We start from the raw sequence: 12,495 nt of genomic DNA, 5'->3' as shown, positions 1-12,495 counted from the left end.
GATCTCAGCGGATGTTTGCTATTTGAGGAGACTAGTAGAGGACAGAACGGACGGGACGGATTCTAAACCGCATTCCGATAAATCAAATAAGGCTCTCAGGGACTTCGGGATTTTAGACCCATTACTCTAATGGACTATAGGAACGAAGGGAGGGATTGGACGACGGACGGGACAACTAGCTAATAGGGGGGACGGAAGGACAGAGAGATTAGACCACAGCTTAGCTTGAGCTTGAGACTGAGCGCTTTCGAGAACGAAGTTTGTTGTCTGGTGACTGAGCTTGCGAGAACGAAGACAGACAGAGATCTTGATTTGGAAAAGATTGAGCTTGCAAAAAGAGTATACGACTGGCTTTTGATCGTAGAACGACTTGAGCTTGAAAGCGGTAGATCGAAGACCAATTATACAATTGATAGTTGGCTTATAAAGAAGGTAAAGGCCTTTTTTTTGCATAGAAGTGGACGGTGGGCAATAGATATTAATTGAAAGAAAGTGTCTACGACTTCCTTTTCTGTCCGGCCCTTGAGGCCAAAGATAGGCGAGGAAAAAATTCCTTCGGGAAAGATCAGCTCTAGATAAGGAACAAACTTCAAACTTCGCGACAAAGGCAACAGAAACCTGCTTCCATGCTGTCCTTGCTTGGCTAGCCATTCCGACCTTATCCGTCGCCCTCTTATTTATCAGCCAGCCCTGGCTACTGGTTTAAATCTAAATCATTTTGTAACCACCTCTTTTTCTTTGGAATGGCATTTATTTTCATCTTCTTTCTCTACCTAAGTAGAGTAGAGCCAAACCCTCTATGAGCCCTTTCCTTCTTTCTTTCATGGAAGTAGGCTTATTCCGCCTTAAAAGCTTGTGTTCTTATTCCTATCGCCCTTTCTTAAATAGAAATGGGCATCTTCTTATTCTTCAGCCTTAATTAAAGGCTCTTCCCTACCTAGCTTGATAGAGACGCAACCAGCCCATCTAAAGATCCTTTGCATGGAATTGAAGGTCCTATGACTAGGGCCAAGACTAAGAGGATGAAACAAGCTTTGGAAAGCCTGATCATAAAAATCAAAGGAAAAGAAGACCAACGTGAGATAGAGGCTGCACCTAATTGGGCCACTTCCATACAATTGGGTGAAGATGCTTTGAGTCCAACCTGAAGACAACACTTTGGAAAGTCCAAATCACATGACAAGAAGCATTCATGGGAAAGCCAACTTTCCTATTGTATTTGGATTTTCGTGCATACTTTTGGGGTGATATTTCAGATGATGTTTTGTATTCCCCAAGTCACATTCAGACTTTCTTGTAGTTCCCAAAGTCACTATAATTACTTTGGGATCTTTTTCCTAAGTTCTGGTTACTTTTCTAGGAGTAGGTGTAACATGCATCTTTTCCAAGCCTTGGTAAATGCAGCCTTGAAAAATGCATGACAAGTAGTGCTATGTAATTTCCTAGGAGTTGCTTCTCTTTGAAGCCATTTCAGCCTTAAAATAGCACCTGATTGTACTTGAGAGGGGGAGAATGCATGAATGAAATTTGAGAGTTTCTCTTATGTGAGAGCTTCACCTTTGTTCTTGGATTAGAACTTGATAGTGTTGGTTCTACCGGCAGGTCGCGGTTAGGGTCACGCTTCTTTTGATAACTTTGGTTCTACCGGCAGGTCGCGGTTAGGGTCAAGTTCCTCTTTCTCTACCTGTTTCCAGGACGGTCCGAAGTGTGCTCTTATCATTTGGTATCAGAGCCCGGTTCCTGAAATCAGGTGTTATCTATCCTTTGTGTGTTTATCTTGTTTAATTCAAAAAAAAAAAAGGTGTTCCGCTGTTGTTTATCTCTATATCCTTGGTGACATCTTCCTTTAATCGGTTTGTGTCATCGTCCTTGTTCCTTTCTGTTCTGCTATTTCAAAAAAAAAAAAAAGGGAAGGAAGAAGAAGAAAAAAAGAAAGAAAAAAAAAAGAAAAAATTCGGGGCAGATTTTGCTTCTAATTTCCTTGTGGGTTCTTTAACGCTTCCATTGAATTGTTCTCAATTCAAACCTTCCCTGAACCCTTTGTTGGTTCCAATTAAATTGTTCCTTGCGAGTTCTTGTTCCCTAAGGTTATCATCGACTCCTTACTGTTTCCTGTTGTGTAGAAACATCCAAAGGGTTCTTATTTAAGAGCTCATAAGGTGAAGCTAAGTGGTAAAAGGCAAGAGGGTGAGATCATCATCAAGAAAAAGCCATAAAAGAGTGTCCACCAGAGAGAGGAGTGTGTGAGGACCTATTCTGTTTATACTAATCTTTTGATTGCAGCATACAAAGATGAGTAGTGAAGGTAGTAAACAACCAGATGTTGATATGAAGTTATGGATGAAAGCCATTGCTGATCAACTTACTAAGCTTGGTGCACGAATGAATGATTTGGAATCACCAAGCAGACTCAAACCTTTGAGGGGGCGGATGATTGAAGAAGAAGAAGAAGAGGAGTATTCGGATGGAAGAAGTAATGGAAGGAGGCAAAGAGATGAATCAAGAAAAGACAGTCATTTGGGAAGTATTAAGATGACAATCCCTGCATTCCAAGGTAAAAATGATCCTGAATTATATTTAGAGTGGGAGAGAAAGGTTGAACATGTGTTTGAATGTCATAATTATTCCGAGGAGAAGAGGGTTAAACTAGCCATTGTTGAGTTCCATGATTATGCTAGTATTTGGTGGGATCAAATGGTGACTAGTAGACGTAGAAATGGGGAGAGGCCTATTGGTACATGGGATGAGATGAAGGCTGTCATGAGAAAAAGGTTTGTACCCAGCCACTACTATAGAGATTTGCACAGAAAATTGCAAAGTCTAAGTCAAGGCTCCATGAGTGTGGAAGATTACTATAAGGAGATGGAAATAGCCATGATTAGAGCCAATGTTGAAGAAGACCGAGAGGCAACTATGGCTAGATTCATTGGAGGTTTAAAGAAGGAGATAGCTGATGTGGTAGAATTGCAACATTATATAGAGATGGAGGATTTGCTGCACAAAGCTATTCTAGTGGAAAGGCAATTGAAAGCTAAGAGTACTTCCAAATTTACTACTAGTTCCTCATGGAAAATCGAATTGGCAAAATAACAAATCTGTGTCAAAGCCAAAATCGAATTGTGCTCATACACAAGGATGTTTATTTCACTAACGAACTCAATTCTTCTTTGCCTAGTATGGTTGCTTCTTTGTTACAGAAATCTGGTGATATTTTTCCAGAAGAAATTCTCCATGGATTACCTCCTACAAGAGATATTGAGCATCAGATTGACTTAATTCTAGGTTCTTCAATCCCAAATAGACCAGCCTACAGAACAAGTCCAGAGGAAGCAAAAGAAATTCAAAGGCAAGTAGATGAGTTGCTGCAAAAAGGATTTGTGAGGGAGAGTCTTAGCCCGTGTTCTGCTCCTGTGATCTTGGTTCCGAAGAAAGATGGGACGTGGCGCATGTGTACGGACTGCCGAGCCATAAATAAAATCACTGTAAAGTATCGATATCCTATCCCTAGATTGGATGATATGCTTGATGAATTGCATGGTTCGTATGTGTTTTCTAAAATAGATTTGAAGAGTGGATCCTATCTGATAGAGATCAAGGGGCTGGCCGAATGGTTCAAGCTAATTCCAAAGATCCATTACAAGGAATTGGAGGTCCAATGACTAGAGCAAGGGCAAAACAAATGAAAGAAGCTTTATATGGACTAGTCATGGAAATTCAAGAGAAGGAGGCTGCTCTAGAAGACTCTAAGGCTTCACCAAGATTGATCACTTATCTTTACATAGTAAATGCTGAAGAACAAAGCTTGGAGCCATTAAGCAAGGCTGATCCACGTGGAGATGCTATTTAGGCCCATTTTTCGTGGGTACTTTTGGGCTTGAGTCTTGTTGTGTTCCTAATTACTTGTACATGAAGTTTTGACTTGTCAACTCGTTTTTCCTAAGTTATTCATGTACTTCGTAGTTAGGAACCTTGAAAGTTGTGTCATTTATTATTTTGAAGTTGTAACTTGGAAGTTGTGACTTGGAAAACGTTTTTTACTTATTGCCTTGGAAAGGGGATGGTGTCCTTTCCAATAGCTTAGTTTGAAGCCTATATAAAGGCTGCCATATGTAACCAAGGGATTATCATGAATGAATTAAAGTGTTGGCAAGCTTTGCTATGCTCTTTTGTGTTCTTGGATTAGAATACAAAATTCTGACTTATCAAAGGGAGTGATCAACCTTTGTGGCGTCTTCAAGGATTAGGGTTTTAAGGACTTAGTTTCCTTAGAGTTCTAATCTGATCTCCTACAACTTGTTTTCTAGCGATCTCGGGGCAAGTATAGCAAATTGATTCAAGGGTTCCTAGGGCAGGTCTCCTGGTGGGTTCTTGTCATTTGGTATCAGAGCTTTGGTTCTTGAAATCAGGTTACTTATCCTTTATCATCTTTGTTCCTTTGTTCTTATTTTATTTCTTTAAGCTTCTTTGTTCGTTCTCTTATTTCTGTTTTTTTTTCAGTTCCTTGTGTTTCTTGTTTCCTCTAATCTGTTTTGTTCTTTAATCTTCTGTTACTTAGTTTGATTCAAAAAAAAAAAAAAAAAAAAGACGAAAAAAAAAACGAAAAAAAAACGAAAAAAAAAGAAAAGAAAAGAAAGAAAGAAAGAAAGAAAGAAAGAAGGTTATTGATTAAGGGGCATTAATTACAAGGCTGTTTCACTTGTTGCAAAGCTGAAGACCCCTTGTTGCAAGGTTGTTTCACTTGTTACAAGACCGTTTTACGTATTACAAGGCTGCTTAGCTTGTTCTTATTTCTCCTTGCTTTCTAGTTGTTTCTATTACATATCCTTTACTTCCTTTTGAAGTCTTCTTATGTTCTTGATGCTTTAAGACAATTTTTCTTGTGAGTACCATTTGCCTCATCGAAGTCCTTAAAATTCTGATTTTCTTGGAGATTTGCCACCATCCATCTGATCGCTCTTTGTGATTTGTTGATTTTGATTCTTTCAAGAACATAAAGAGGGCTGGCTTGAGTGGTAAAAGGCAAGAGTGTGAGTTCATCATCAAGAAAAAGCCATAAAAGAGTGTCCACCCGAGAGAGAAGTGTGTGAGGACCTATTCTGTTTATACTAATCTTTTGATTGCAGCATACAAAGATGAGTAGTGGAGGTAGTGAACAACCAGATGTTGATATGAAGTTATGGATGAAAGCCATTGCTGATCAACTTACTAAGCTTGGTGCACGAATGGATGATTTGGAATCACCAAGCAGAATCAAACCTTTGAGGGGGCAGATGTTTGAAGATGATGAAGAAGATTTAGATTATGAATCTTACTCTAGAAGGGGAAAGAAGGCCGATGATTCAAAAGATAATAATCTGGGCAGCATCAAGATGAAGATTCCTATCTTTCAAGGAAAGAATGATCCCGAACTTTACTTGGAATGTGAGAGAAAAGTTGAACATGTGTTTGATTGTCACAACTATTCAAATGAGAAAAAGGTGAAATTGGCAGCCGTTGAGTTCACGGATTATGCAAGCATATGGTGGGATCAATTGATGATTAGTCGGCGAAGGATTGGAGAAAGGCCAATTCGGTCATGGGAAGATATGAAATTGGTAATGCGCAAGAGATTTGTACCTAGCTATTACTATAGAGATTTACATAGAAAGTTACAAGGGCTGGTTCAAGGCTCCATGAGTGTGGAAGACTATTATAAAGAAATGGAGATGGCAATGATTAAAGCTAATATAGAGGAAGATCGAGAGGCTACCATGGCAAGATTTATTGGAGGCTTAAACAAAGAGGTTGCTGATGTGGTTGAATTGCAACACTATGTGGAGATGGAGGAGCTGTTGCACAAGGCCATCAAAATAGAAAAGCAAATCAAGTCCAAAGGATCCAAATCGGGTTTGGCTTCTAGTTCCACATGGAAGTCTAATTGGAAGGATAACAAATCTGCCTCAAAAACAAAAGAAGATGCAAAGCCAAAAGATTCGGTTGCTATTTCAAAAGGTAAAACCGAAACTAACACTTCTTCTAAATCACGTAATGTTAAGTGTTTTAGGTGCCAAGGATTTGGGCATATTGCTTCCCAATGCCCAAACAAGAGGATTATGATTATGTTGGAGAATGGTGACATTGAAAGTGCTAGTTCAAGTGAGGATGAGATGCCACCCTTAGAAAATTGCAGTGATATTGACATTGAAGAACCTGTACATGGAGATATGTTGGTGACAAGAAGAGCACTAAGCATCCAGCCTAAGGATGATGGTGATAAGGAGCAACGTGAACATATTTTCCATACTAGATGTCATGTGAAGGGAAAGGTATGTACCATGATTATTGATAGCGGAAGCTGCACTAATGTTGCTAGTACTTTGTTAGTAGATAAGCTGGAGTTACCCACCATGAAGCATCCTAATCCATACAAGTTGCAATGGTTAAATGAATGTGGAGAAGTGAGGGTAAACAAGCAAGTGCTCGTTTCATTTTCAATTGGCAAATACACAGATGAGATTCTTTGTGATGTGGCACCAATGCATGCTAGTCATATTTTGCTTGGACGACCATGGCAGTTTGATAGGAAGGTTACACACAATGGATACAAAAACCATTATTCTTTTATGATGAACAACCGCACTGTAGTCCTAACCCCTCTCAAACCTTTGCAAGCTTATGAAGATCAGATTCGGATAGCGAGAGAGTGTAAAAAGAGAGAAGGTGAGTCCGAGAGGAAAAATGCAAATGAAAGGAGTGAGATTGAGAGCAGAGAGAAAAGTATTCAAAAAAAAAGAGAAAAGTAAAAAAATGAGTGTGTTTGCTGAAAAAAATGAGGTTAAGAGTGTTATGTTCTCAAGACAGCAACTACTTGTACTTATGTACAAGGATGTTTATCTTTCTACTAACGATCTTAACCCCTCCTTGCCTAGTGTTGTTGTGACTTTATTGCAGGAATTTGAGGACATATTTCCAAAAGAGATTCCTAATGGACTACCACCCTTAAGAGGCATAGAGCATCAAATAGACTTCATGCCTGGTTCTACCATTCCAAACAGACCTGCATATAGAGCTAATCCCGAAGAAACAAAGCAAATCCAAAGGCAAGTGGATGAGCTGGTGAAAAAGGGAATTGTCAGAGAAAGTCTTAGCCCATGTTCGGTTCCTGTCATCCTAGTCCCAAAGAAAGATGGAACATGGCGCATGTGTGTGGATTGCCGAGCCATCAACAAAATAACAGTTAAGTATAGACATCCTATCCCAAGATTAGATGATATGCTTGATGAATTACATGGCTCTTGTTTGTTTTCTAAAATTGATTTGAGAAATGGCTACTATCAAATTCGTATGAAAGAGGGAGATGAATGGAAGACATCATTCAAAACTAAATATGGATTGTATGAGTGGTTAGTGATGCCTTTTGGTTTAACTAATGCACCTAGTACTTTCATGAGATTGATGAATCATGTTTTGCGTGCTTTCATAGGTCAATTTGTGGTAGTTTACTTTGATGATATTTTAGTCTATAGTAAGAACTTGGATGAACATGAACAACATTTGCATGCTGTTTTTAGCAAATTGAGAGAACACCAATTATATGCTAATCTTAAGAAGTGTACATTTTGCATGGAATCTGTTGTATTTCTTGGTTTTGTTGTTAGTTCTCAAGGTATTAGCATGGATGAGGAGAAGGTGAAGGCAATCAGGGACTGGCCTACACCTAAGAATGCGAACGAGGTAAGAAGTTTTCATGGTTTAGCAAGTTTTTATCGAAGGTTTGTTAAAAATTTCAGTTCTATTGCTGCACCTTTAAATGAACTTGTTAAAAAGAATGTTGTTTTTAAGTGGAATGATCAGCATGAACAAGCTTTCACTGATTTGAAAGATAAGCTAACTAATGCACCTTTGTTAAGTTTGCCTAACTTTGATAAAGCTTTTGAAGTTGAATGTGATGCATCCGGAATTGGAATAGGAGCTGTTTTGATGCAAGATTCCAAACCAATTGCTTATTTTAGTGAAAAGCTAAGTGGGGCAGCCTTGAATTATCCAACATATGACAAAGAACTTTATGCATTAGTGAGAACTCTTCAAACATGGCAGCATTACTTGTGGCCGAGGGAATTCATCATTCATTCTGATCATGAGAGCTTGAAGTTCTTGAAATCCCAGGGTAAGCTTAATAAGAGGCATGCTAAGTGGCTGGAGTTCATAGAAACATTTCCTTATTTCATCAAGTACAAACATGGAAAAGAAAATATCGTTGCTGACGCGTTGTCTCGAAGGTATGCTTTACTTACTACCTTGCAAACTAAGTTACTTGGTTTTGAATTGATTAAGGACTTGTATGCCAATGATTCTGATTTCTGCCAAACATGGAATACATGCAAAAAGAGTGCATCTGGTGAGTATTATAGGCATGACGGATTTCTATTTAAGAAAAATCAGTTGTGTGTGCCTATTTGTTCTATCCGTGAATTGCTTGTCAGAGAAACTCATGGGGGTGGTCTGATGGGACATTTTGGTGTGCAAAAGACTTTAGATATCTTGCATGAATATTTTTATTGGCCTAACATGAAGCATGATGTGCAAGCTGTTTATGATAAATGCATTACATGTAGACAAGCGAAATCTAAAGTTTTACCACATGGCTTGTATACACCTTTACCCATGCCTAACCAACCTTGGATTGATATTTCTATGGATTTTGTTTTAGGATTACCAAGGTCTCAAAGTGGAAAGGACAGCATATTTGTTGTTGTTGATAGATTTAGCAAAATGGCTCATTTCATTGCATGTTCTAAAACCAATGATGCAATACATATTGCTGACTTGTTCTTTAAAGACATAGTTCGTTTGCATGGTTTGCCTAAGACAATTGTTAGTGATAGAGATGTGAAGTTCCTAAGTCATTTTTGGCGCACCTTGTGGAATAAATTAGGAACTAAACTCTTATTTTCTACTGTTGCACATCCTCAAACGGATGGACAAACTGAAGTAGTTAATAGGACACTCACTACTTTGTTACGTACCATCATTCAAAAGAACTTAAGGCAATGGGAAAAATGTTTACCGCACATTGAGTTTGCATACAACAGAACTGTTCATTCTTCTACTTCATTTTCACCTTTTGAAGTTGTCTATGGCTTTAATCCTTTAACTCCCTTGGATATTCTATCTTTGCCTACTAAAGAACGTGCTAATCTTGATGGAAAGCAAAAGGCAGAATTTGTGAAGGATTTACATGCCAAGGTTCGGGCTAACATTGAAAAGAAGAATGAGCAATATGCTAAGCAAGCCAACAAAGGACGTGTAAAGATTGTTTTTGAACCTGGTGATTGGGTCTGGGTGCATATGAGGAAAGAACGGTTTCTAACACAACGAAAATCCAAACTACAGCCTAGAGGAGATGGACCTTTTCAAGTCTTAGAGAGGATCAATGACAACGCCTACAAGCTGGATTTGCCAAGCAACTATAGTAATATTAGTGCTACTTTTAATGTTGCTGATTTATCCTTATTTGATGTAGGTGATTCGAGGACGAATCCTTTCGAGGAGGGAGGGAATGATAGAGATCAAGGGGCTGGCCGAATGGTTCAAGCTAATTCCAAAGATCCATTACAAGGAATTGGAGGTCCAATGACTAGAGCAAGGGCAAAACAAATGAAAGAAGCTTTATATGGACTAGTCATGGAAATTCAAGAGAAGGAGGCTGCTCTAGAAGACTCTAAGGCTTCACCAAGATTGATCACTTATCTTTACATAGTAAATGCTGAAGAACAAAGCTTGGAGCCATTAAACAAGGCTGATCCACGTGGAGATGCTATTTAGGCCCATTTTTCGTGGGTACTTTTGGGCTTGAGTCTTGTTGTGTTCCTAATTACTTGTACATGAAGTTTTGACTTGTCAACTCATTTTTCCTAAGTTATTCATGTACTTCGTAGTTAGGAACCTTGAAAGTTGTGTCATTTATTATTTTGAAGTTGTAACTTGGAAGTTGTGACTTGGAAAACGTTTTTTACTTATTGCCTTGGAAAGGGGATGGTGTCCTTTCCAATAGCTTAGTTTGAAGCCTATATAAAGGCTGCCATATGTAACCAAGGGATTATCATGAATGAATTAAAGTGTTGGCAAGCTTTGCTATGCTCTTTTGTGTTCTTGGATTAGAATACAAAATTCTGACTTATCAAAGGGAGTGATCAACCTTTGTGGCGTCTTCAAGGATTAGGGTTTTAAGGACTTAGTTTCCTTAGAGTTCTAATCTGATCTCCTACAACTTGTTTTCTAGCGATCTCGGGGCAAGTATAGCAAATTGATTCAAGGGTTCCTAGGGCAGGTCTCCTGGTGGGTTCTTGTCACTATCAAATTCGTATGAAAGAAGGTGATGAATGGAAAACAGCTTTTAAAACAAAATATGGTTTATATGAGTGGATGGTGATGCCATTTGGCTTATCTAATGCACCCAGCACCTTCATGAGGTTAATATGTTTTGCGTTCTTTCATTGGGAAATTTGTTGTAGTGTATTTTGATGATATTTTGATTTATAGCAAAACCTTAGATGAACATGTTAATCATTTGCATGTTGTTCTTAATGTTTTGAGAGAAAACAAATTATATGCTAATATTAAAAAGTGTTCATTCTACCATGAATCTGTTGTGTTTTTGGGTTTTGTTGTAAGCTCGAAAGGAATAAGTGTGGATGAGGAGAAGGTAAGGGCAATTAGAGAATGGCCTACACCTAAGAATGCAAATGAGGTAAGAAGTTTTCATGGTTTAGCAAGTTTTTATAGAAGGTTTGTAAAGAACTTTAGTTCTATTGCTGCACCTTTGAATGAACTTGTTAAAAAGAATGTTGTGTTTAAGTGGAATGAAGTGCATGAGGAAGCTTTTAATTTATTAAAAGAAAAATTGACCAATGCACCTTTGCTTTGTTTGCCTAATTTTGATAAAACTTTTGAAATTGAATGTGATGCATCTGGTGTTGGCATAGGGGCCGTGCTAATGCAGGACTCTAAACCAATTGCTTACTTTAGTGAAAAGCTTAATGGGGCATCATTGAATTATTCCACGTATGACAAAGAGTTGTACGCTTTGGTGAGAGCTTTGCAAACTTGGCAACACTACTTGTAGTCAAGGGAATTCATAATTCATTCTGACCATCAAAGCTTGAAGTTTCTAAGATCTCAAGGTAAGCTTCAAAAAAGACATGCCAAGTGGTTGGAATTCATTGAGATGTTTCCTTATGTAATCAAATACAAGAATGGTAAGGAAAACAAAGTGGCTGACGCATTGTCCAGAAGGTATGCATTGCTTACTTCTTTGCAAACTAAATTACTTGGTTTTGAGTTTATAAAGGACTTATATGCTAATGGTTTTGAGTTTATAAAGGACTTATATGCTAATGATTCCTCTCTTGGCGGTGAGATTCGATGATATGGCTTCTTTGTTCTCTTTTTTTTTTTTTTTTTTTTTTTTTGGCTAAAGAAAAGGGGTAGGGGGGAGGAAGGGACAAGCCCACCCCCGCGTAGCAGCCCCTACTGGGCCCCCGTCCCGCCAGGAGAATGTTCGATGCGGGCAGAAATGGCCGTGTGTTGGGCACCCCGACCGATTTTACTCATACCCTCCCCACCCGTGGGCCCGGCTCAGCTACTCCTCTGAGCTCTGGCTCGAGTCCCACGTGTGAGTACGTCACACCCGGCACCACCCCGGCTACTAGCGGTTCAAGAGCGATCCTACACCACAAGTCCAAGCAGTGGCCAAAGTAGTGAGCTTCGGTCCACAATTTAATCGTCGCCGCAGCGATTCGAACTTGGGACCTTGTGGTTAGAATTGCTGCCCAGTACCACTAGGCTACCACCTTGGTGGCGCTTCTTTGTTCTCTTTGAAAGTCATCTACTGCTCATTTTTTTCTCAAATTTTGATAAGCAAAAGTCTTCAACAGCTCTTGTTGGCCGAGTCGTTTGGTCTAGCCCAACCATTTTTTTTTGAAAAAGCAAAAAAGTAGTAGCCACTATTTTCGCCAGGGACATCGAGTCATCATGTTTCTCTCTTTTAGCTGGCTGCTCGACAACTTTGGCTTGTAGATTCGCAGAACAGAAGAAGAAGTTCACTCTGACTTGCGCACTACAAAAAGGCAGCCAACGACTTCGGACGTACTCCGTCTTTCGAGCCTCTGTTTAGCTTCAAAAGAAGGTGCTAGTACAACGAACGCTGCTTTGGTGCATCCCACCCCAACTAACTAGTGCTTGACTTGACTCTCCCCCGCGCCCTATCCAATGAATAAGGAGAAGGCCGGCCTATCGATGACCGAGCCAGTCTGATCTCCTTTATACTTACCTCACACAACGAGCGAAGTCGAGATGTTGATGAGAAAGGGGCGAGTCTCAAGGCCAAAGAGTGCTCTTTGAACGCTACTATGCATCCTTACGAATACAAGAGTAGTTTTTTTTGGGTATAGCAGGACTTGAACCTGCGACCATTAGGTTAAAAGCCCAATGCTCTACCAACTGAGCTATACATCC

At 39.3% G+C, this 12,495-nt stretch overlaps 1 protein-coding gene and 1 non-coding gene across 2 annotated transcripts; one reads left to right on the top strand and one right to left on the bottom strand.

Moving 5' to 3' along the window:
- Positions 1-5,270: 5,270 nt before the first annotated feature.
- LOC149750983 (uncharacterized) lies at positions 5,271-6,782 on the top strand. Its single transcript, XM_089928256.1, has one exon. The coding sequence runs from the start codon at positions 5,271-5,273 to the stop codon at positions 6,780-6,782; it is 1,512 nt and encodes a 503-aa protein (XP_089784382.1).
- A 5,640-nt stretch (positions 6,783-12,422) lies between these two features.
- On the bottom strand, positions 12,423-12,495 carry TRNAK-UUU (transfer RNA lysine (anticodon UUU)). Its single transcript has one exon. It is a non-coding gene; the product is annotated as a tRNA-Lys (tRNA).

Source organism: Phoenix dactylifera, chromosome 17 (genome assembly GCF_051530095.1).
Source record: "Phoenix dactylifera cultivar Ajwa chromosome 17, Ajwa_hap1_PhDact_Kaust_v1.1, whole genome shotgun sequence".
Taxonomy (NCBI): Eukaryota; Viridiplantae; Streptophyta; class Magnoliopsida; order Arecales; family Arecaceae; genus Phoenix; species Phoenix dactylifera.
Note: the sequence above shows the minus strand (reverse complement) of the source record. Positions and strands in the feature narration are given on the sequence as shown.